The sequence below is a fragment of the Mustela erminea genome, chromosome 19 (assembly GCF_009829155.1).
Source record: "Mustela erminea isolate mMusErm1 chromosome 19, mMusErm1.Pri, whole genome shotgun sequence".
In the NCBI taxonomy this organism is placed as follows: Eukaryota; Metazoa; Chordata; class Mammalia; order Carnivora; family Mustelidae; genus Mustela; species Mustela erminea.
In genome coordinates, this window is record NC_045632.1 from 13,715,117 (window position 1) to 13,736,835 (window position 21,719).

Genomic DNA, 21,719 nt, shown 5'->3' on the forward strand with positions numbered 1-21,719 from the left:
ACCGGGTCAATGGGTGAGGCCACAGCGTGGCCGCGGCACGGCCACCAGGGCTGACCCCCTGCACCCGTCCAGTGACGTCAGCATCAACAAAGGACCCAGGTGCATCAAATAGACTGGAGGCTGCCCCCGCCTCCAGTCCACCTGCTGGGCACAGTCCCTGGCCCCATATCCAGGGCTCCTTCCCAACATCCGCCCGCACACGATAAGGGGCAGCAGGAAGTGCAGAAGTCGTAGAGAGACGACAGGGGTACCCTGGCATGGGATGAAGAAAGCTCTAGCCGGAAAGGGTCCCGCCTTCTAAGAGGCTCAGCAACCCGAGCGTGCGAGCGTGCGAGTGTGCGGTAGGCCGACCCGCGAGAGGGGCTAGCGCATGCACGTGGGGGCCAGGGCCAGTGGAGGGCAGTCGTGACCTCCAGGCCCACTCCTCCTCTCCGAGCCTGCAGCTGCGCTTGTCTGTGAGGCGGCCATGACCTGGACGAAGAACGAACCCGCTACAGCACTCGAAACCCGCGTTAGGTGCAGCGTGAAGTAAGCAGCCCAGGAGCGCGAAGAGCACGAGCCTGACTTCTGTCCTCATTAGACATGGCGGCCTTGGCCTCAGAGAGATCTCTGCGCTTGTGCAAGGGCCGCCTAGACCGGGCAAGTACTGGCTATCAGAACATCCGCCAGGCTGGCTCGTGGGGTCACTTTTTGCAAGCGCGCGTGCGCAGGGTATTTATATATTTCGTTTGCCACGGGGCGCCTTCACATTTTTGTTCCGGATTGGTCCTTGGGTATTACGTGACTTTTTTGCATACGCGTTGTCCCCGCTGACCCGGAAGTTTTCACCCCCTTTAAAGGCTTGGGCCCGCGATTCGCGGTCTCTTCCTGTCTGTGCCAGGGCGGCGCGTGGTGTGCAGTGATCGATTGTGACGCCCCGGCTGCGCCCTCAGGTGAGGCCGCCGCGGTGTCGGGGTGGGGGGTACGAGGAACGATTCAGGATTTTCCGGGACGCGATGAGCGATCCCTGAGGCTCGGGGCTTCTTCCGGGGGAGTTTCCCGTTTTTCTCCGGAAAACGTGCTGAGGAACGTGGAGGCATAGGAAAGTTACAATTTCTCGGTGTCCCGCTATCTCTGTACCTTTGCCCGGGAGCGGAGTTCGGGGGCCGTGCAGTCGTGAGTTGAGATAGGAGGTTTCCGTTCTTAGCACCCGGTCCAATCCGCGGCCAGTGCACGGTTTTTCCTCTAGTAGCTCCTTGTATGTCTTTGGTGTCGGACACGCGCTGTGGCATTTGCTTTGATTATGTGCGGAATTCGTGTGGTGGCCCTCGGTGGCAGACCCGGGTTTCCATTTGACTCCAGAGAAGCAGAGCGGAAGCAGCCTGACTCTCCCCCGTGGCAGAGCTCGTTAATGACCTGGCTGGGATTCGAATTCCAGCGGATGCGGTGTCGGGGTACCGGGTATCTCCCTTGCAGACACGGTCCGCGCAGCCGTTTTTGGCCGGGGCCTGCCAGCGCCTGGTTCCCGGGGTCCTTGGTGAGAGAGAGAGATGCTTCTTGCTCACATTACAGCTAAGTGGTTTTTCTAGGACCCAGAAAGGTGGGCGCAGACGTCACCGTCTTCCTGGGTTCCACATAAATTCCTAGGTGGCCGTGTGTGGGCCAGCCTCGCAGTGGTGGGTGTGTCTGGGCTTTGACAGTTTGTGTTCCTAGGATGACGGAGTGGGAGACGGCTGCACCTGCGGTGGCGGAGACCCCTGACATCAAGCTCTTTGGGAAGTGGAGCACCGATGACGTTCAGATCAATGACATCTCCTTGCAGGTGAGAGGGGCTTGTAGTGGTTGCGCTCTCTCCAGCTAGGGGGTTGGGGGCACACGTGGAATCTTCCAGAAGGGGTGACTTGAAACTCGTTGCTGTAGACTTGAAGATGTGACAGGTAAAGGGGGGGCTTCCTGGATCACCACATCCACAGTGTCTGTTTTTCCTTCGTATTTTGTTAACCCGGTTGCTACACACGATGGTTCCCACGGGGGTTTTGTGTCCATGTTTTGGTTCTGTTTTTCTTTTTTTGTTGTTTTTGTTAAGATTTACTTATTGAGGGGCGCCTGGGTGGCTCAGTGGGTTAAGCTGCTGCCTTCGTGGCTCAGTTCATGATCTCAGGGTCCTGGGATCTAGTCCTGCATCCCTGCTGAGCAGGGAGCCTGCTTCCTCCTCTCTCTCTCTCTCTCTGCCTGCCTCTCTGCCTACTTGTGATCTCTCTCTGTCAAATAAATAAATAAATTCTTTAAAAAAAAAAAAATTTATTTGTTGATTTGAGGAGTGCCTGCATGGCTCCATTGTTGTGTCTGCCTTGGCTCAGGTCACGATCTCAGGGTCCTGGGGTGGAGCCGCCTCTGGTTCCTTGCTCAGAGGAAAGCCTGCTTTTTCCTCTGCCCACCGTTCTCCCTGTGTATGCTCACTCTGACAAGTAAATACTTACTTTTCTTTCTTTTTTTTTTTTTTTTAAGATTTTTATTTATTTATTTATTTGACAGAGGGAAACACAAGTAGGCAGAGAGGCAGGCAGAGAGCCTGATGCGGAGCTTGATCCCAGGACCTTGAGATCATGACCTGAGCGGAAGACAGAGGCTTTAACCCACTGAGCCACCCAGGTGCCCCAAGTAAATACTTGCTTTTTTTTTTTTTTTTTTTTTTTTAAGAAAGTACATTTTCTTTTCTTTTTTTAAGATTTTATTTATTTATTTGAAAGAGAGAGAGATCACAAGTAGGCAGAGAGGCAGGCAGAGAGAGAGAGGAAGGGAAGCAGGCTCCCTGCTGAGCAGAGAGCCCGATGTGGGGCTCGATCCCAGGACCCTGAGATCATGACCCGAGCCGAAGGCAGCAGCTTAACCCACTGAGCCACCCAGGTGCCCCAAGTAAATACTTTATTAAAAGACAACTTTTCACTTTTCCCTAGTGCTCCCTTAGGGGCTGGGGAAGTTGAAGTCAGTGTCATGCCAGAATTTGGTTTTGAAAGATGTGCAGGGCTCTGCCATAGAGCTGGATGTTATATCTAATCCCTTCCAGGGCATTTGTTGTTTGTGAATTATCCTGCCCAGTGTGGAGCCCTACATGGAGACCTAGCTGCTTGCCTGTTTGCATAGGTGGTTCTCTGCAGACTGTCATTTTGGTATCAGAATTTTCTCTTCTCCTTCATTTATTCCTGGTGTTTATAGAAATAGGATGTGGTGGGGCTTCTCGTGTATAAGTGATAGAGTGACGTTTGGGTGTATTTCACAGTGAAACAGTTGACAGTAGTACTGTTGACATACATGTAGTTCCTCTGATTTGAACACCCCCCTAACATTTTGGTGTTTTACAGACATTTTCTTGGGAAATGATGCCTCTGTGTATAGGAAGCGTTGTTAGATAATTCTGCTAAAACAGGGGTTCTCCAGCGTGATCTTCCCCCACCCCTTTTAGGTGACACTTGGCAATGTGTGGATACATTTTGGGTTGCTAAAACCCAGAGGGGTGCTACCACCGTACTGGATGCTGCTAAACATTCTGTGGTGCATAGGATGGCCCCTGCAACAGGAGTTCCTTCATTGACAATGTCTGTGGCACAGAGTTTGAGGAGCGCTTAAAACTGAAATCGTGGAGAAAAAAAACAAAACTGAAATCGTTGGGGGTGCCTGGTGGCTCTGTTGGTAGGCGTCTCCCTTTGGCTCAGGTCATGATTCCAGGGTCCTGGGATTGAACCCTGCATTGGGCTCCTTGCTCGACAGAGAATCTTCTTCTCCCTCTCCTCCTGTATGCCGCTCTGCCTACTTGTGCTCTTTCTCTCTCTGTCAAATAAATAAAATTAAAAAAAAAAAAAAAACAACAACATGGGGTAGCTGACTAAGCTTGGGTACCCTAGTTAGTTAGGTGTCTGCCTTCAGCTCAGGTGGTGATCCCAGGATCCTGGGAAGGAGTCTCATTATCAGGCTCCCTGCTGTGCAGCGGGAAGTCTGCTACTCCCTCCCTCTCACCTGTTCATGTTCTCTCTCTCTCAAATAAATATTTTTTAAAAAAATCATAAGTTGTGATCTTCTTGGTTCTCTATCCCCCTTCCTTCTTCCCATTACAAAGGAGGTGTGCTTTTTTGGTTTAAGACTTTATTTGAGAGAGAGAAAGCACAGACAGAGGGAGAAGCAGACTCCCCACCCCAGGGTGGGGCAGCCTAATGCGGGGCTCCATCCCAGGACCCTGAGATCATGACCTGTGTGGAAGGCAGACGCTTAACTGACTGGGTCACCCAGGTGCCTCAAGGAAGTGCTCTTAGTAACTTTGATGAAGACACTTGTTAAGGTTACTTGTTTTGTGGCAGGCAGGGCCTTCACAGTCAAGCCACCACAGATGGGTGGGGGCTACCCCCAGTGGATGCTCAGTCCCTCTGGTTCTTGGCCATCTTACTACTAACGATGGTCCTCCCATCCCCTCTCCCTGCTGCCCCAGGACTACATTGCGGTGAAGGAGAAGTATGCCAAGTACCTGCCCCACAGTGCGGGGCGCTATGCCGCCAAGCGCTTCCGCAAGGCGCAGTGCCCCATTGTGGAGCGTCTCACCAACTCAATGATGATGCATGGCCGCAACAATGGCAAGAAGCTCATGACTGTGCGCATTGTCAAGCATGCCTTCGAGATCATCCATCTGCTCACTGGTGAGGTAGGACTGTGAGGCCTGATGAGGCAGAGTGCCCGTAGTACAGCCTGAAGCCAACAGCTGCCCCGTGGCGTGTGTGTCAGGGTCCATTAGGGTTTAGGGGTGAGGAGAGGGGGAGGGATGTGGACTGATGTCACGTTCGTGGCTGCCTTCTCCTAGAACCCGCTGCAGGTCCTGGTGAACGCAATTATTAACAGTGGTCCCCGGGAGGACTCAACCCGCATCGGGCGAGCCGGAACAGTGAGGCGTCAGGCTGTCGATGTGTCCCCCCTGCGCCGTGTGAATCAGGTGGGCTTGGGGCAGAAATGGGCAAGTAGGAAGGTTTCTTCTGCCTGTGTGCTTTACCTGGAGTGTCCTTTGCTCCAGGAAGCCTTCCTGCATTACCATCACATTCAGGGCAGATACTGGTTCTGGCCCCGTCCTGAGCAACGTTTCCCTGAGGCATGGTTTCATTTGAGCGTGTGTTGTTACATACTGTGTGTGGGTGTGTGTGTTTTTTTCCACAGACCATTTGATCATCAGCTGGGGGCATTGTCACCACTACCCCCTTAACAGAGATAGAATTGTCTCACATTCTATGCCTGCAGCTGTCCCCAGTGTATCCTTCGTAGCTGTCTGTTGTCAGTCAGGGTCCAGGTCAGGAGCGCACACCGCATCACGCTTCCCTGCAGTCCAGGTTTCGGATCTCCTGTAACCAAGCACCCAGCGTCAGCCTTTGTGTCCACACTTGTTTCTGTGGCCCCTGGTCTGATCTCAGATCTGGCAGCATTTCACCTGGGGCTGCCTCTGGGCTCCTACTGTGTCGTCTCCGTCGCAGGGGGCCAGTGGATGCCAGGCAGTATGGTAGCCAGCATTTGTTGGGTTGCCTGGGCTACGGAAGACAGTGGCCCTGTCTGCTTTGGGGGCATCTGCTTAGCTGGCCCCTGTGCTCCCTAGGCCATCTGGCTGCTGTGCACAGGTGCACGTGAGGCTGCCTTCCGGAACATCAAGACCATTGCTGAGTGCCTAGCAGATGAGCTCATCAATGCAGCCAAGGTGAGTGAGGACACAGGGGTGGGGCCAGTTCAAGGGGAAGCTGCTCCAACCTTCAGCACTGACCATCTGTCTCCTTGCAGGGCTCTTCCAATTCATATGCTATCAAGAAGAAGGACGAGCTGGAACGTGTGGCCAAGTCCAACCGTTGATCACCTGGCTGTGTCTTCAATAAACCTGTCTGTCCTTGGGGCAGCCTCACCCACCTGTGCCAGTGTGTGTCCTGGGGGGCGCTGGAGTGGATGGCCCCAGGGTCCCGAGTTGCTGGCCACGTTTCTGACCTGTCTTTTGGCCTGTGGGGACTGGGGTTCACCAGGGAGATACTCTGCTCAGGAAGCGCCACTGACTTAGAACCATGGAGAGCAGGCCTGGCTGCCCACATTGTGTTGGAAATGAGAGGGGTGGGTTATCCTGGCACAGATGTCACTCTAGTCTGGGGAAGGGCTTGGTGTTTATCTAGATCTGGGTGATAGCCCACCACACTGAGAGGCATGTTTTCTGTGAGCAGTGCCAGGGAGGGGTATCTAAGGCCAATGATCTCGGTCACTGTTTCCAGCTTCCCGCCTGCTGGTTTGCCAGGGGCCAGCCCTATCCAGTACACTGTGGGGTCTGCCCACCTTCCACCCCAGAGGCTCCTCTTTGCTCTGGCCAGCTTCCCTCTGAACCCCAGGCTGCCTTTGCACTCTTTATTTTATTTTTTTTCCTTTTTTTGTTTTTAACATTATTTATTTGACCGATCATAAGTGCTCAGAGAGGTAGTCGGAGAGAGGGGGAAGCAGGCTCCCCACTTAACAGCCCAGTGTGGGGCTCAATCCCAGGACCCTGAAATCATGACCTGAGCCAAAGGCAGAGGCTTAACCCACTGAGCCACCCAGGCGCCCCTGCCTCTGCATTTTGTGTACTAGTCAGGACTGCAGCAACCATGAGTACCCACAGAGCCCTTGCTATATCAGGTTCATCTGATTCCACCAGTAGCTTGAAAGTGTATTCGTGAGGTGATGGAAGACTTGGGTGGTGGGTTGTTATTGCCCACCCATGGGGCCAGACTCACTGGCCTGTCCTCTGTGCCATCTATCACCTTCCTGCCACCCCCGACATCCGGCCAACGTCAGGCTTGGTGTTCATCCTGGAGGGACCTGTCTCGCGGGCGGGCCAGGCAGTCAGACAAGTCTGACAGGTACCTTGGGAACCTGGGATCTAGAGGGAGTGGTACCAAGGCAGCACCTTCCTGCAGGGAGGGGCACCTAGTAGGCAGCTGCTGGTAGGCAGAGTACTGGGGTCAGAACTGGCAGGGACGTGTCCAGCAGAGGGAGGTGGCAGCAACAGGTAGGAAGAGCCCAAGGCCCACTGGGGTCTGTCGTTGGGAATCTCTGGCACCTGCTCTGGGCTTCTGTCCTTTCTCTGTGTTGCTGGGCTCCAATCCTGAGGCTTGCATGTCCTCTCTTCCTCATCTGCCCCTCCTGGGATCTGGTATGGACCCCCCCAGAATCGAACTAGTTCTTAGAGGTCCCCATCTTTTGTTCCTCTCCATGTTGGAGCCTCCCCATTGCTTGTCTGGGGTCCTGCCTGGTGATGAGTCCTCAGCTATCATCTCTGCCCCTTCTCCACCCAAGTCAAGCTTAGGACCTACCATGCCCCCTGGGTCTGTCCCTGTCCCCCCAATCCTTTCCTCCCATCTCTTCTCCCTCCCTTCTCCAGTTTTGATGCTTCTTTAACTCCCTACCTGGACACCCTTTTCCTTTGCTTCTACCCTGTGAGTCGCCTACCATTCTAGCCTCTGCTCCTTGGCTCTACTCCCCTTTCTTCCCTTCTGTTCTGTGCCCTCCAGAGTGCGGCCCCTGACACTCCCACACACACACACACACACACACACACACCCCGTAGACCCTCCTCCGCTCTTCCACCGCCCGCTTCCCTGGCTGACGGGCCTCTCCCCTCAGGTCCTGTCCGGATGCCCTGCCCTCGGCTGCCCTGGCTCCGCCGCCCCCGGGCCCCTCAGGGCTCAGGCCCCAGCTCCCCGAGCTCACTCTCTGCGCCCCGCTCACCCGGCAGGGAGGAGGGCCAAGACGACGGCGAGGAGGAGGACGGGGATGGCAGCCCCGGCTCGGGCCCCATCCTGACTGCTGCATCCCCCGTGGAGTGTCTAATTTGCGTGTCACCCTTCGATGGTGTCTTCAAGCTGCCCAAGCGCCTGGACTGTGGCCACGTCTTCTGCCTCGAGTGCCTGGCTCGTCTGTCCCTTGCCACGGCGGGGGGCGGCGACGCGGTGGCCTGTCCGGTGTGCCGCGCGCCCACGCGCCTGGCCCCGCGCCGAGGGCTGCCCGCACTGCCCACACAACCGGGCCTGCTGCCCCGCGACGCGCGTGCGCCCCTGCCGCGCCAGGGCTCTGTGCGCTTCGACCGTCGCCGAGGCCTGCTGTACCTGCGCCCTCCGCCGCCACCGCCGCCTGGGCCGCGCAAGTCCCGAGCCGTGCGCCCGCCGCCGCCGCCGCCGCCGCTGCGCCTCGGCCGCCCGCTGTCTCGCCGCCTCTCCCTGACCAGCCCAGCCTGGGCCTTCAACGCCGCGGTGGCACTGGCGGTGCTGGTGGCCGCCGGCCTCGTCGTCTCGGGCGTCTACATCTTCTTCCTCATCCCCCACGCCGCCTCCTCCGGCCCCGTGCGGCCCCAGCTCGTGGCGCTTGCCCCGGCGCCCGGGTTCTCCTGGTTCCCGCCGCGGCCCCCGCCGGGGACACCCTGGACGCCGCGCCCCGTGGGTCCTGACCTGGACACCGCCCTGCCAGGGGCTACGGAGGACGTGCTGGAGCCCGAGGCGGGCTCTGAGGATAAGGCGGAGGTCGAGGGGACGTTGGACCAGTCCCCGGACCGCGTGTGGGGAGCAGAAGCCGGCTGGGGCTGGGCCCCACAGGGACCGGGCGGGAGGAAGGTGTGGGCGCCGCGGTAAATGCATCCGTGTTGCAGGTCTTGTCTCCAGGGCTGGGGTCCTCCGTGTCCTCCTGGTGGGGCCCTGCCAGGATCGCTTGCCCTGGTCCTCAGGGAGGCCTTACCAAGGTGCTTGGAAAGCACCCATTTCTCCGAGGGAGGCCTAGTGAGATCGTTCCAAGCGTCATCACGAAGGAGCAGGGCCCCTCTCAAGGAGCAACCTCGGCCTTCATTCCCACAAGGGCCCTCTGGGAGCACCCATAACCCGGAGCAACTGTAGGCATCAAGCTGAGGCTGTCCTGAGCCCCTCTTTGCGAAGGTCCTTCTGGGAGGCACTCCTAAACCTGATCTCCATGAGGGCCCGGTTGGGAGGACCCTTGATCCTCATCCCCGCAAGAGTCCAGCTGGGGAGCCCCTCGGACCAACATTGGGTAGGTACCCTGCACAGGACCCCATTAGCCCCTCCGGAGGATCCCACTGAGCGCACCCCCAGTCATCATCAGACCCCGGGGGGAGAACCCTCAGCTGGCAGCTGGGGGGAAGCCTCTGATTTAGTCATCCTGTGGGCTCACTGCAGGTGGCTGGAGCCCCCAGTCTCTGGTGGTGAAGCTGCTACTGCTGTTGGCCTCTGGCCATGCCCCTCTGCGGGGCCCATCGCAGTCCTCCCCACACCCACACCCACACCCACCCCCACCGGGGCTGTGGAGTTTATTTTCCAGTCTGCTGCCTGCAGGTTGGGTGTGGATGGGATCCAGCTATTTCCAAGCTGGTCCTGGGTTGTCTGCACTCATGGCTGGGGCTTGGGCTTGAAGGGGGAGGGGTGGCCAGGCCAGGGTTGAGGAGGGACATATAGGGCCTGAGCCTCCACGATTAGCTCCCACTTAGTTCTGAGCATCAATCTGCAAGCAGGAGCCTCGACTACTGTTTGGGTCGTGGCTTCTGGGGTCCTGATATGCTGTGGGGCAGCTGTGGTCACCAAGGCTCATTCAAGGTTGCCCTCTAGGTCAGGGCCACATGATTTGGGGGGTGGGTGCTCCTGGATCTCGCTGGCCCACTTGGAGACATCCTGGCCTCTCTCCCTGGGTGCTAGAACCTCCATAACCCCTATTTCCATTCATTAATTTCTCGAGACCAATTATTACACGTCTCCTCCAGAGCTCCATCAACTTTTTTTGGCATCCCTGTTGTACCCTGAGGTGAAGCCTCAGCCTTGGGCAGCAGCCTACAGGGAGGGCAGCTCTTGGGTTCCTGTCCTCCTCCTCTCAGAAGCCTTCCTGGGTCAGTCATCACAGGGTAGATGGCTGCCACCCTCTACACAGACTGAACACAGGTCTTCTGTTTCCCCCAAGGCTCTGGAGCCCACATCCTTCCTCACTTGGCCCAGATTTGAGGTTCCATGTTCTGTGGCTGGGAATCTGACATTTTCCAGAGAGAAATGTAACTTCTATGGGACTGGGGGTTCTCATTTGATCTGTTTACATGTGTGTTCTCAGTGCCTGGCACACGGGGGGTGCCAAATAGTTTTCTGGGGAGTGACGGCATTGCGGGTGACCAAGAGGCACTCTAGGAATGCCTGTGGTCACTCTGGGCTCAACTAGCTTGGAGCCACCCTGGTCGAGGCATGTCGAGCTTGGAGCCACCCTGGTCGAGTTCCTTTCGATGGGAGCTGCTGCTTCCAGTTGGAAAGCCAGAGGGGGATCATCAGGACATCCAAGGGAGTGTGTTTCCAGACCAGTTCTTGTCCCACACCCAGGTGCCAATGTCACCCACAGTGACTGAGAGCAGGGTGCTGGGTCACTGGGCAGCCCTAGCCCCGCCCACACAGGGAGGGGACTTGGTCAGGCTGGAGCAGTGTTGGTGGTCTAGGTTAGTGTCTGCTAACTGCTGCAACAGAGAACTCAGACTAATTCTTCACAGTTCTGCAGGCCAGGAGTCTTGAAATCATGTTTACCTGGCTAAAATCAAGTGTTCTTGGGGCTAGCTTCTCCGGAGGCTCCAGGAGAGAATTTCCTTCGCTTTTCATCTTCAAGACCTGCATTCCTTGGCTTCTTCCTCTATCTTCATATTTTATTATTATTATTTTTTTAAGTAATCTCTACACCCCATGTGGGACTCAGACTCACAATCTCAAGATCAGGAGTCCCATGCTCTACTGACGGAGCCGACCAGGTGCTCTGTCTTCCTCTGTCTTCAAAGGCAGCAGCATCGTGGCTAGAAAGCTCTGACTGTCCTGCCTCCTGCTTTCACTTGTAAGGGTATTGTGAGAACTTGAGCCCGCCCTGATAATCTGGGATAATTTCCAGATCAGCATCTTAATTTAATCACATCTGCAAAGTCCATTTTGCTATCTAAGTAGCAGATTGACAGATGCTGGGGTTTAGGACCTGGCTATCTATGGGGACCATTATTCACCTCACCATAGTGTCTCAGGTATCCTTCTTCTCATCCCTTCCCTCCTCCACCCAAGATTGGGAGATTGGGGGGTGGCAAAAGTTGGGCCCAGCCAGGAGAGTAAGAAAGGGGCCCTTAGCTGGTGGTGCCCAGAGAGGGGAGAGAAAATGGTCTCTGCCTGAGGGTGTTCAAGAAAGGCTGCCTGGAAGAAGACCCGCATCTTCGAAACAGCTGGTATTAAAGGCAGAAGGAGCTGGGGCAGTAAGCAGGTGACTGAGGGCACTGGCAGGGCTGACCATCCCACACCCCAGTCCTAGCTAGCTTCCTCCCAGGGGTTAGGGAAGGTTCGGCTTCTCCACTCTCCCAACTGGGAGACTGAAACTTCAGTCTCTCCTTCCTTACAATGAGCCTGATGACAGATCCCAGGGGTCCTGAACATTCCTGTCTGCTAATTACTACCTTGATGACTACCCGTCCACAAAGGGGCCGTCCAAAACCACCCTGGGGCCGGTATCATGGATCCTCTGCCCCAACCTTTCCCACCAGCCTCTGTGGCCACCTAGAGCCATGCCCTCCCCACCCTCCCTCTGCCCACTTCAGCCCTGCTGCATAACCACCCCTCATCTGTCGCAGGCTTGTGAATACCCAGAGAGGGGAGTCAATCTCATTGCCTGGCATGGTGCCAGAGATGCCAGACTTTGGTTCTCTCTTCTGTAAGATGGGTGACAATAAACACTTTACTTGCAGGGAAAATTAGTTAACCAAAAGTATTTATTGTGCACCTGCTGTATACCAAGGGTGTGCACTGGGGACATCACAGGAACAAGGAAGGCCCTCACATGGCAGATGACATCCAGAACGCTGAGCAGAGCAACCATCATCTTGGCCACACTGCCTTCCCTGTCAAGTTCGTGGAGTCCCCAGTTCCCCAAAGATTCCCCATGTTCTCCCCCCAGCTCTGCCTTCTTTGCCCCCGGAGGGATGCAAGGTGCTCCGTTCTATAGGGATCTGGCCAGTCTCTCTTCATGAGAATCAAAGATGCCTCTGCCCGCACTGCACCCATCCCTGCCCATCGGGGCATCTTCTTGTGTTGAGGCCAAGGGAACAAGGGCCACCGAGGGCCTCAATGGACCCTGAGAGCCGCAGAGTCCAGACTCTGCGGGGAAACAGAGGCTGTTGGATTCGGCAGGGTATGGATTCGAACGAGGACCAGAGAGCTTCCTGCAAAACACCTTCTCCCCTCAACTCCACAGCCTGGTAGGGTGGACTTGGTTTTTTCCCCTCCTCCCCCGGTCCTGCAATTGGAGTTCTCTCTCCACACTTGGGAGGCTTCCCCTTCTCACTAACACCCACATGCAAACCAGGGTGGGGCTTGGGGGAACTTCTTGCAGTCCTGGCTGGGGGCTGCTTGAGTATTGTCACAACATGGCAAGTGGCTTCTCTCTGAGCAAGTGAGCCAAGAGGGAACAAAGCCAAAGAAGCCACAATGCCTTTTATAACCCGGCCACAGAAGTCATTCTATCATTTCCCCCATGTGCTAGCGGGCACCCTATTCACTATGGAAGGGACCTAAGTGAGTGTGTGAACATGGACAAGGGGACTCATGGTGGCCATTTGGGAGGTCAGCCCTCTACCTAAAGTGGAGTCACCAGCACAGTCCTTTGTCCTCTTTAGTCGAGTGGGCCTGTGCCACACTCTTGGGCCCTCTCTCCCCAGAGAGTCCCAGGCCTTTGGTTCAGGCTGAATCCCCAGGGTGATGACCATGTCACCCTTTCTGTGAGTTTGGGGGAGGCCCAGGAGAAGCCAGTGCCGGCCACAGTAGCACCAAGTAGGGACTGGGTCAGAACCAAGGACAGAAAGGGAAGAGTGACTGGCTTCATTCCCACCTGTCTCCAGGCCCCCAGATCTTAAGGGAGGGAGGAGACATGGAGCTGTGGGTGTTGACGGGAGTTGGAGGGTCGAGGGGGGTGGCATTAAAACACCTGACTCTTTTCTAGGCCCCTTACCCTCCCGTGTTGGAGGAACAGGAGTGAAGAAGCATTGTGGTGGCTCAGACCTGGGCTAGGCACCTTCCTGAGCCGTCTGTAGTGTTTCCACATCACCATTGGGAGAGGGCGCACAGTGGGGAAGCAGGTGGCACGGGTGCTAGGGACCAGCTGGCCTGTTGCAGAATGTATCTGAGATTGGAGCTCTCTGCAGGAAGCTGGCTCTGCTGCCTTATTCTGTGCTGTCTGGAAGAGCCAGCTGGCACGGACCCAGAGGCTAGTGAGATGCCAAGGCAACTTAATCGTTTCAGAGAGGAAGCATGACTCATTCCAGGATCTACTCTGTCCCACAGCCTCGGTGAGCCACTGCAGTCAGCCCTGTCCACTGTACCACTGGGCGGAAGTAGCTCTCCTGATATTAGTGTCATTGTGTACCTGGAGCCCTAATCCACACCATATCGTCTGTGCCAACAGTGTGATTTGTGGTAGGGGCTGTGAGTCACGCTGCATCAGTTTGTCCTTGGGGGGCGGGGGACAGGGACAGAGACTGGGTAACTAAGGTCAGTTACATGGGTGCTGCACACCTTTGTTACTGTTTCCCAGTGAAAACCCTGGACACCAAGACTTAGGTGAGGACACTTGGTGGCAACACTCAGTATGTGTTGTCATGTATATTGTTTGGGAGAAGTGAGTGCGGTGTGTGACCCCACTGGGAGAGGACAGCAGGAAGCTTGTGCCTGATCTTTCTTAATTCCTGTTTACATGCCTCTTTCTTCTGCCAGATTTTATTTTTTAAAGATTTTTTTTTTTTAATTTGACCCAGAGAGAGTACAAGCAGGGGGAGCAGCAGGCAGAGGGAGAGGGAGAAACTGACTTCCCACCAAGCAAGGAGCCCTACATGGTCTCGATCCCAGGACCCTGGGATCATGACCCCAGCTGAAGGCAGAGGCTTAACGAATGAGCCACTCGCGTGCCCCCACTTTCCCAGATTTTAAATTATATCTTTTCAATGTAATAAACTGCAAATAAGGGCCATTACAACAACGTACTGGCAAGGACATGGAGAAAAGAACAGCTGGGCACTGCCAGTGGGAATGTGAGCTGGACAACCGCCGTGGAAGACAGTAGAGAGGCTCCCCACAACCTTAAAGATAGAAACCCCACACAGTGCCGTGATTTGCGGAGGAGAACGAACTACTGAGAACATACAAGCACCCCTCTGCTCACTGCAGCGCTACTTCCAACAGCCGAGATGCGGACGCAGCCCACGTGTCCACCCGTAGATGACGGATAAAGAAGGCGCGGAGCACGGACACTGGACCACGTCAGCCGCAAAGAACCGGTCCTGCCCTTTGCATCACCGTGGATGTTCTCAGGATGTCCGCTCTCGGGACGTTCTGCAGAGCGGGTCGTCCCGGCCTCAGCGGCCAGAAACAGCACACACCGAGCCGCGGGAAGGGCCCGGGCCCGGTCACCCACCCCTCTGCCCACACCGACCGCCGATTTTCCTCCCCGCACCCCGTCTTCCTCCTGCCTAGGTCCCCGGGCCCTGAGTCCGCAGCGGCACAACGCCAGGGGGACGAGCCGGCTTCCGCGGGCACGAGCCGGTTTCCGCGGAGGCCGTCCCCGCGCTACTCCGCCGCACAGCCCAGGTCGGTCCCACTTAGGCTGGGGACGCCAGGGGCCCAGGAGGCGGGTCATTCTCCGCGCTTAAGGCGCATACAGGGCGTGGCGGGACCCTGCCCCCATCGACTCTCGTGCCGTCCGTCACTCCCGATTCCGCCGATGCGGGGACCCTTACGGACGCCCTCCAGGACCGAGACGCGGTACCCAAGCTAGGGGCTGATAAAAGCGGGACTACGAACAACCCTCAAGCCGGACGGCGGAAGTCCCGCCCCAGCAGGCGTCCCGGAGGCGCCCCATCCTGGGTCCTCATTGGTCAGCGCCGAGGCGTCGTCGCAGTGTCTTCTGGGTAGTGTAGTTCCCTCCGCGGGGCTCCGTGCGACCGCGGGGTCCCGTGCGCCCGCGGCACCGAGTCCTCCGGCTGCTACTGCCCACGCTCCGTGAGGGCGGGGTCCGTCGTCGCATCTTCGCCGAGCCGGGAGCTCCCAGTCCTGGCTCCGTCTCTCTGAGACTCGTCCTCAGCGTGGGGCGGGCTGCCTCTCACAGAGGTATCGGTCCGCGCCGCGCGCTCTCCCGAGCCTCCTCACCGGCCCTCGGTGCCCGCCGCCCCGGCAAGGGGCACCCGGCGCCCGGTAGGCTTCTCGCGCAGGAGTGTTTGGGGACCGAGACCCCGACCCCGACTGCGACGGTCAGCCTGAGGTCATCCTTCCGCTGGCTGGGCTGGCGTCGGGTCTGCGGACACGTGGGGCGACCCGGAGCCGCCTTTCAGCGCTCAGCTCCGCCGCCACGGCCGCCGGCGGCCGCGGGGACCACAAACCCCGCGCAGGTGGGTCGCGGGTGAGTCCAGGGCGCTCCCTCGGCCCCACTCACTCAGAGCCCCGTATCGGGGATGTTGGTAGCCTGAGGCTTTTCCTCCTCCGCCCGCCCCGTATCACCCGGGCTTTGGGGGTCACCCACAGTCCAGCCCGCAGTCCGCCGGTTATGCCAGTCGGTGGGATGTGATAGGGAAAGCGTTAAGGACACAGAGACCAGCAAATGCATGGTAGTGGGGCTGAGTGGGAACCCAGGTCCCACCGTGGTCTTCCAAGAACAGAGAGCAGGGGCAGGAGTCAGGCTTCGACTGGATCTAGACCCTTGTTCTGAGGGCTCTGGGAGCCACGGGAGATTTAGGGCAGAGGGGGAGGTGATCTGACACGGTGTTGGGAGGCTCCCTCTGGTTACAGAGGGAAGAAGGCCCATGAGAGGCTGCTGGTGACGGGTGGCTGCACCAGGGTGCTGGCAGTGGAGATGGCAGAGGCGCTTGCACTCTGTCTGTTATCGCAGTGCCACCAGCCCAGTTGGTGGATGTGAGGCAGCGAGAGACACTGACCTATCAAGGAGTGGCCTGGGCGTTTGGACTCAGTGGTTTGATGGATGGACGATCTATCAACAGATGTGGAAGGCGGTGGCTAGAGCAGGTTCCGGGACAAGAGCTGGAGTCTGGTTTTGGAGACTTTAAGAGCAATCCATCCAGGAACGGAGGCTCCATGTGGGCACCGGGATGTGCGGCTCTGGAATTCTGCAGGATCCGGGCTGGCAAGATCCAAAGGATGGGGCTGGAGAGTGGGACTAGGAACAATGTGGGATGAAGGATGGTGGTGAATGCCTGGTGAGTTGTGGGAAGGGAGGCTGGGGACCGAGGAGGACCAGATGTTCTGACTGTGCAGTGGGTGGTCGGTGTCACTAAGACACTGTGAAGTCTGGGCCTATGTTAGCAGGGAATGGAGGGGGAGTGGCAGGAGGCCAAGGCTCCTGATTGGCAATTGGACCTGGGAAGCAGCCTGTGGCCTGGTAGAGATGGAGGGAGGGGCTAAGTGGGCCCGAGGTTGGGCTGATTCCCTGTCTGCAGGCTCGCCAGGGTTTTATATTTGCCCTCTTTGGGGCCTGAGGGTTATCATTCAGGGTTGCAGAGGCATTCAGTGGCAGATGGAGGTCACTGGTAGACAGGCAGTGTCCCAGGCCCAGTGGGCTGGACTCTGAGTGTGCCTCAGAATGGGAGAGGAGGATCATGACAAGTGAGAGGACAGCCCGTGCAAAGGCAGAGCTGAAGGAAGTGCGGCATCTCAGAGATCCAGCTGTAGTTCTGAGTGGCTGAATACTGAAGCCAGGAGTGGGGCGGGGTAGGGAGTCTTCAGTGCAGGGCAGGAGGGCGCCTGTGGCGGTGGCTACAGGAAGTGCAGGCAGGCTGGTGCAAGGTCGGATTGTGGTTGCTGGGCCACGAACCTTCAGGACACCACATGGAGCGTGGTATGTGGGGACGCCAGGGAGTTGCCAGTGGGATGCACTGGTAGGTTGTACTGGAATGGTGTGGGTGCGGAACTGGGAGGATTCCGAGTATGTCATGTGCCTGCTGGGCGGGAGTGCCGACTGAAGGACCTTAGGAGCCCGTGTCTGGCCCTAAGGAAGAATGGTGAGTGTAGGTTTAGTTACATCTGAGAGGTGTGATGTGAGGGACATAGACAGAATGGGGTGGGAGGAGAAAAGGTGAGGCCTGTGTGCCTGGACCAGAACATAGATGGCATCCATCCTGTCATGGCTGTGGGACGGATACAGAATCTAATAGTAACGTGAGGAGAAAGGCACCAGTGGCATTGTGACTTGGTATTCTCTCTGAGGTCGCTTTCTGGAGGGAAAAGGATGCGTGGGGATGTGGTGGTGGTGGGGGTGCTGGTGTTGTTGAGCCTGTCAGTGAGAGAGAGGGTGGTGCCCTTCCCTGTCAAAGGCTTGGATGTGTCCAGTGGTTGGTTTTTCCACCCAATCGCCAGCCACTAGGATCAGCGGAACCCATCACTGCAGGGTCAAGTGACATTTGAGGATGTGGCTGTGTATTTTTCTCCCAGGAGTGGAGGCTCCTTAACGTAACCTAGAGGCATCTATACCATGATGTGATGTTGGAGAACTTTGAGCTCATGGGCTCTCTGGGTGAGTCCCTACACCCTCCAACAGTATACTGACTACCTCTCCCGTTTCCCATGGGAACTTCTCTCTATCCCAAAGCTGGATCACAGGGTCTGCTTCCTTCCCAGGTTTCCCTATGGTGGGCGCTGTGACTGGGGTGGGCATACTCTCCCAGCAAATCTTCGAGCAGCTTTGTGAGTAGCCTCCAATAGGTATTACCTCAAGACTTCACAGGGTAGGGCGCCTGGGTGGCTCAGTGGGTTAAGCCACTGCCTTCGGCTCAGTTCATGATCTCAGGGTCCTGGGATCGAGTCCCGCATCGGGCTCTCTGCTCAGCAGGGGGCCTGCTTCCCTCTCTCTCTCTTTCTCTGCCTGCTTCTCTGTCTACTTGTGATCTCTCTCTGTCAAATAAATTTTTATTTTTATTTTTATTTTCTTTTTAAAGATTTTATTTATTTATTTGACAGAGAACACAAGTAGCAGAGAGGCAGGCAGAGAAAGAGAGAGAGAGAGAGAGAGAAGCAGGCTCTGCACTGAGCAGAGAGCCCGATGCAGGGCTCGATCCCAGGGCTTTAACCCGCTGAGCCACCCAGGTGCCCCTCAAATAAATTTTTAAAAAAATAAATAAAAAATAAAGAGACTTCACAGGGTAGAGTTTGGGGGCCAGCTCTTTCATAGGTATCCAGCTGATCCCACTAATCTCAGCCTCTCCCCAGCTTGGTGACCCCACTGGAGTCATGGCCTCTTTGTGCTACAAGTGTGCCCTCTTCCTCTGCAAGTCTTTGTGCAGGACTGCCCAAGTCCAGGGCCAAGCTTGATCTCCTGTACTATTTCCATTTAATGTTAGATTTCTGGCTGTGTGGGTCAGACGATACCAGTTCATGAGGGGACGCTCACGTCACATGGTGACCTGGCATCCCCTGGTTAGGCATTCAGTCTTTGATTAGCAAACTAGAAACTATTTCTCTAAAGTAGAGTTGTTATCTGCTTAAGATGTAGACTTGCTTCCAAATCCTGGAGGTCTGTGCTGTGATTATCCTACTGCCGCTTGCCACAGGCTCCACACAGTGTCCCAGTTTGCCACAGACAGTTCCAGTATCATTGAATCTGCTGTATCGTAAGGCCCGGGGAGTTGAGCAGCCTGAGCCTGCTTCAGAGGCTTCTCTCTTTCTGGTTCCACTTAAAACAGGAAGCCTGATGGCTGACCTGGTGGATGGTTCAAAGCAGTAGATTCAGATGTTGTGTGGGTTACTTCCAGAATCCAGAAAAGCCTACCAAATATTTTTTGGTGGTTGATGGTGTGAGTTGCAACAATTAGATGGGATTTTTCAACCTAGTTGGGCGACTGAACCCCTGAGAGCTTTGCTGAGGTCACAGGCCCCTGAATTTTTGGAGGTTTTTACCCTTTTGTCTGCATATTTCTTTTCTCTTTTTTTTTTTCTAAGATTTTATTTATTTATTTGACAGACAGAGATCACAAGTAGGCAGAGAAGCAGGCAGAGAGAGAGAGAGAGGAGGAAGCAGGCTCCCTGCTGAGCAGAGAGCCCGATGCGGGGCTCGATCCCAGGACCCTGGGATCATGACCTGAGCCGAAGGCAGAGGCTTTAACCCACTGAGCCACCCAGGCGCCCCTTGTCTGCATATTTCTAATGGAGGTATCCGAAGTAGTTGCTGCTTCTTGCTCATCAGAGCCACACAGCATGTCATAATCAAGGGAACCCACGTGATGTTTATGCAAGATCAAGATGGAGCAGAACAGGGGCACGTGGGTGGCTCAGTGGGTTAAGCCGCTGCCTTCGGCTTGGGTCATGATCTCAGGGTCCTGGGATCGAGTCCTGCATCGGGCTCTCTGCTCAGCGGGGAGCCTGCTTCCCTATCTCTCTCTCTCTCTGGCTGCCTCTCCATCTACTTGTGATTTCTCTCTGTCAAATTAATAAATAAAATCTTTAAAAAAAAAAAAAGATGGAGCAGACATACACTGTGGTTTGGTGTGAGCAGATGAAAGGAAATGGTTTGTGGGGCTGCTCGTAAGTTGTATGGAAGAGAAGGCACCGGCCAGTTCACTGGCTGCAGGCCTAGTGCCCGGGTCTGCCTCTGGAAGAGCAGCCACAGTCGGAGCGACCACATTAAATTGAGGATGGATGGTCCACGGTCATCCTCCAAGATCCATCTGGATTGTGCTCAGGCCACACTTGTGAGTTGCATGGGATGTGATGGGTGCCAGTGGCTCCGTTACCTTCATGTGGCTGTTGGTGGCATTAGTCCTTGCAGTTCCTCCAGAGGACAGTACTGTTTTCCGCTGTCTGTCTTGGCAGGGAGTGGAAGCTTCCAGGGCTTTCATTTAGCTCTTCTTAGCTCTTCTTAGCATAATGACCAATACCCCAAGAACTTCCTTCGGAGGAACGCTGTACCCAGTTCCTCACTGCCAAAGACCTCTTTGGGTCCAGGCATTCTGGTTGCCTGGACGACACCGCTGCCTGTTGTGGCAGGTGTGCCCACCTTGTATTTGGTAATTAAGTGCTGCCCCTTGGTCTCTGCTACTCATGGGATCATCCCAACTCAGTGGCAGCATCTCCTACAGTCATAACTGGCTTACAAAAGAGAGTAACCATGGAGATTTTCAGTCATCTCACTAATATATTTCTCAATTATTTTAGTGAAGGGAATATCTTCTGTGTCTTTTTGTGGAACCTAGTTTGGAGATGGTGTGTAATTTTTCTTGTTTAAGATTTTATTTATTTGACAGACTGAGATTACACGTAGGCAGAGAGGCAGGCAGAGAGAGGGGAGGAAGTAGGCATTCCAAGGAGCAGAGAGCCTGATGCGGGGCTCGATCCCAGGACCCTGGGATCATGACCTGAGCTGAAGGCAGAGGCTTTAACCCACTGAGCCATGCAGAGGCCCCTGGTGTGTAATTTTTATTGCTGCTATAAAAGATTACTACAAAGTTACCAGCACAAGCAGGGAGTTCGCTTTTCCCTCTCCCTCTGCTGCTCCCCCTGCTTGTGCTCTCTCTCTCTGTCAAATAAATAAAATATTTTTTTTAAAAAAAGGTTAACATCAGGGGTGTCTGGTTGGCTTAGTTGTTGAGTGTCTGCCTTCAGCTGTCATGATCCCAGGGTCCTGGGATCAAGCCCTGCGTCCCGCTCCTTGCTCAGTGGGGAGCCTGCTTCTCCCACTCCCCGAGCTTGTTGTGTTCCCTCTTTCACTGTCTCTCTCTTTGTCAAATAAATAAATAAAATATTTTTTTATTGGCATTTTATTTTTATATGCAGGCTTCCAAAAAAAAATATTTTAAAAATCTATTTGCGGGGCACCTGGATGGCTCAGTGGGTTAAAGCCTCTGCCGTCAGCTCAGGTCATGATCCCAGGGTTCTGGGATCGAGCCCCACATGGGGCTCTCTGCTCAGCGGGGAGCCTGTCCCCCCCCCAACACTGCCTGCCTCTCTGCCAACTTGTGATCTCTGTCTGTCAAATAAATAAATAAAATCTTGAAAAAAAAATCGGTTTGCAAAGAGCAGGCAGATGGGTGAATTTGGAGCTGAGAAACAGTCAGGTGAAAACCAGGACGGGGGACACCTGGGTGGCTCAGTGGGTTAAAGCCTCTGCCTTCAGCTCAGGTCATGATCCCAGGGTCCTGGGATGGAGCCCCACATCGGGCTCTCTGCTCAGCGGGGAGCCTGCTTCCTTTCCTCTCTCTCTGCCTGCCTCTCTGTGATCTCTGTCTGTCAAATAAATAAATAAAATCTCTCTACCTGCCTCTACTTGTGATCTCTGTCTGTCAAATAAATAAATAAAATCTTAAAAAAAAAAAAAAAAGAAAAAGAAAACCAGGACGGTAACCTATGCAGAGCTGTCCCACGCTGACCTATTCTATACATGACGTGAGTCATGCAACTATCTTTCTGTGTCACACTTGAACCAGCTACTGTGCTGCAATGACTTTTTTTTTTAATTAACATAAATGTATTATTTGCTTTAGGGGTACAGGTCTGTGAATCATGAGTCTTACACAATTCACAGCACTCACCATAGCACACACCCTCCCCAATGTCCATAACCCAACCACCATATCCCTCCCCCTCCCCGCCACCAATCCTCAGTTTGTTTCCTGAGATTAAGAGTCTCTTAAATTTTGTCTCCCGCCCCATCCCATCTTCTTCCAT

At 55.3% G+C, this 21,719-nt stretch overlaps 2 protein-coding genes across 2 annotated transcripts; both read left to right on the plus strand.

Annotated features, from left to right (window-relative positions):
* The first annotated feature begins 808 nt into the window (after positions 1–808).
* Positions 809–5,900, plus strand: RPS5 (ribosomal protein S5). The gene is made up of 6 exons (XM_032324834.1): positions 809–932; positions 1,693–1,801; positions 4,460–4,669; positions 4,826–4,954; positions 5,603–5,701; positions 5,782–5,900. The coding sequence occupies exons 2-6, from the start codon at positions 1,694–1,696 to the stop codon at positions 5,848–5,850; spliced, it is 615 nt and encodes a 204-aa protein (XP_032180725.1). The 5' UTR covers positions 809–932; position 1,693; the 3' UTR covers positions 5,851–5,900.
* A 101-nt stretch (positions 5,901–6,001) lies between these two features.
* On the plus strand, positions 6,002–13,744 carry RNF225 (ring finger protein 225). Its single transcript, XM_032324818.1, has 2 exons — positions 6,002–7,024; positions 7,639–13,744. The coding sequence occupies exon 2, from the start codon at positions 7,650–7,652 to the stop codon at positions 8,637–8,639; it is 990 nt and encodes a 329-aa protein (XP_032180709.1). The 5' UTR covers positions 6,002–7,024; positions 7,639–7,649; the 3' UTR covers positions 8,640–13,744.
* The last annotated feature ends 7,975 nt before the right edge of the window (positions 13,745–21,719 follow it).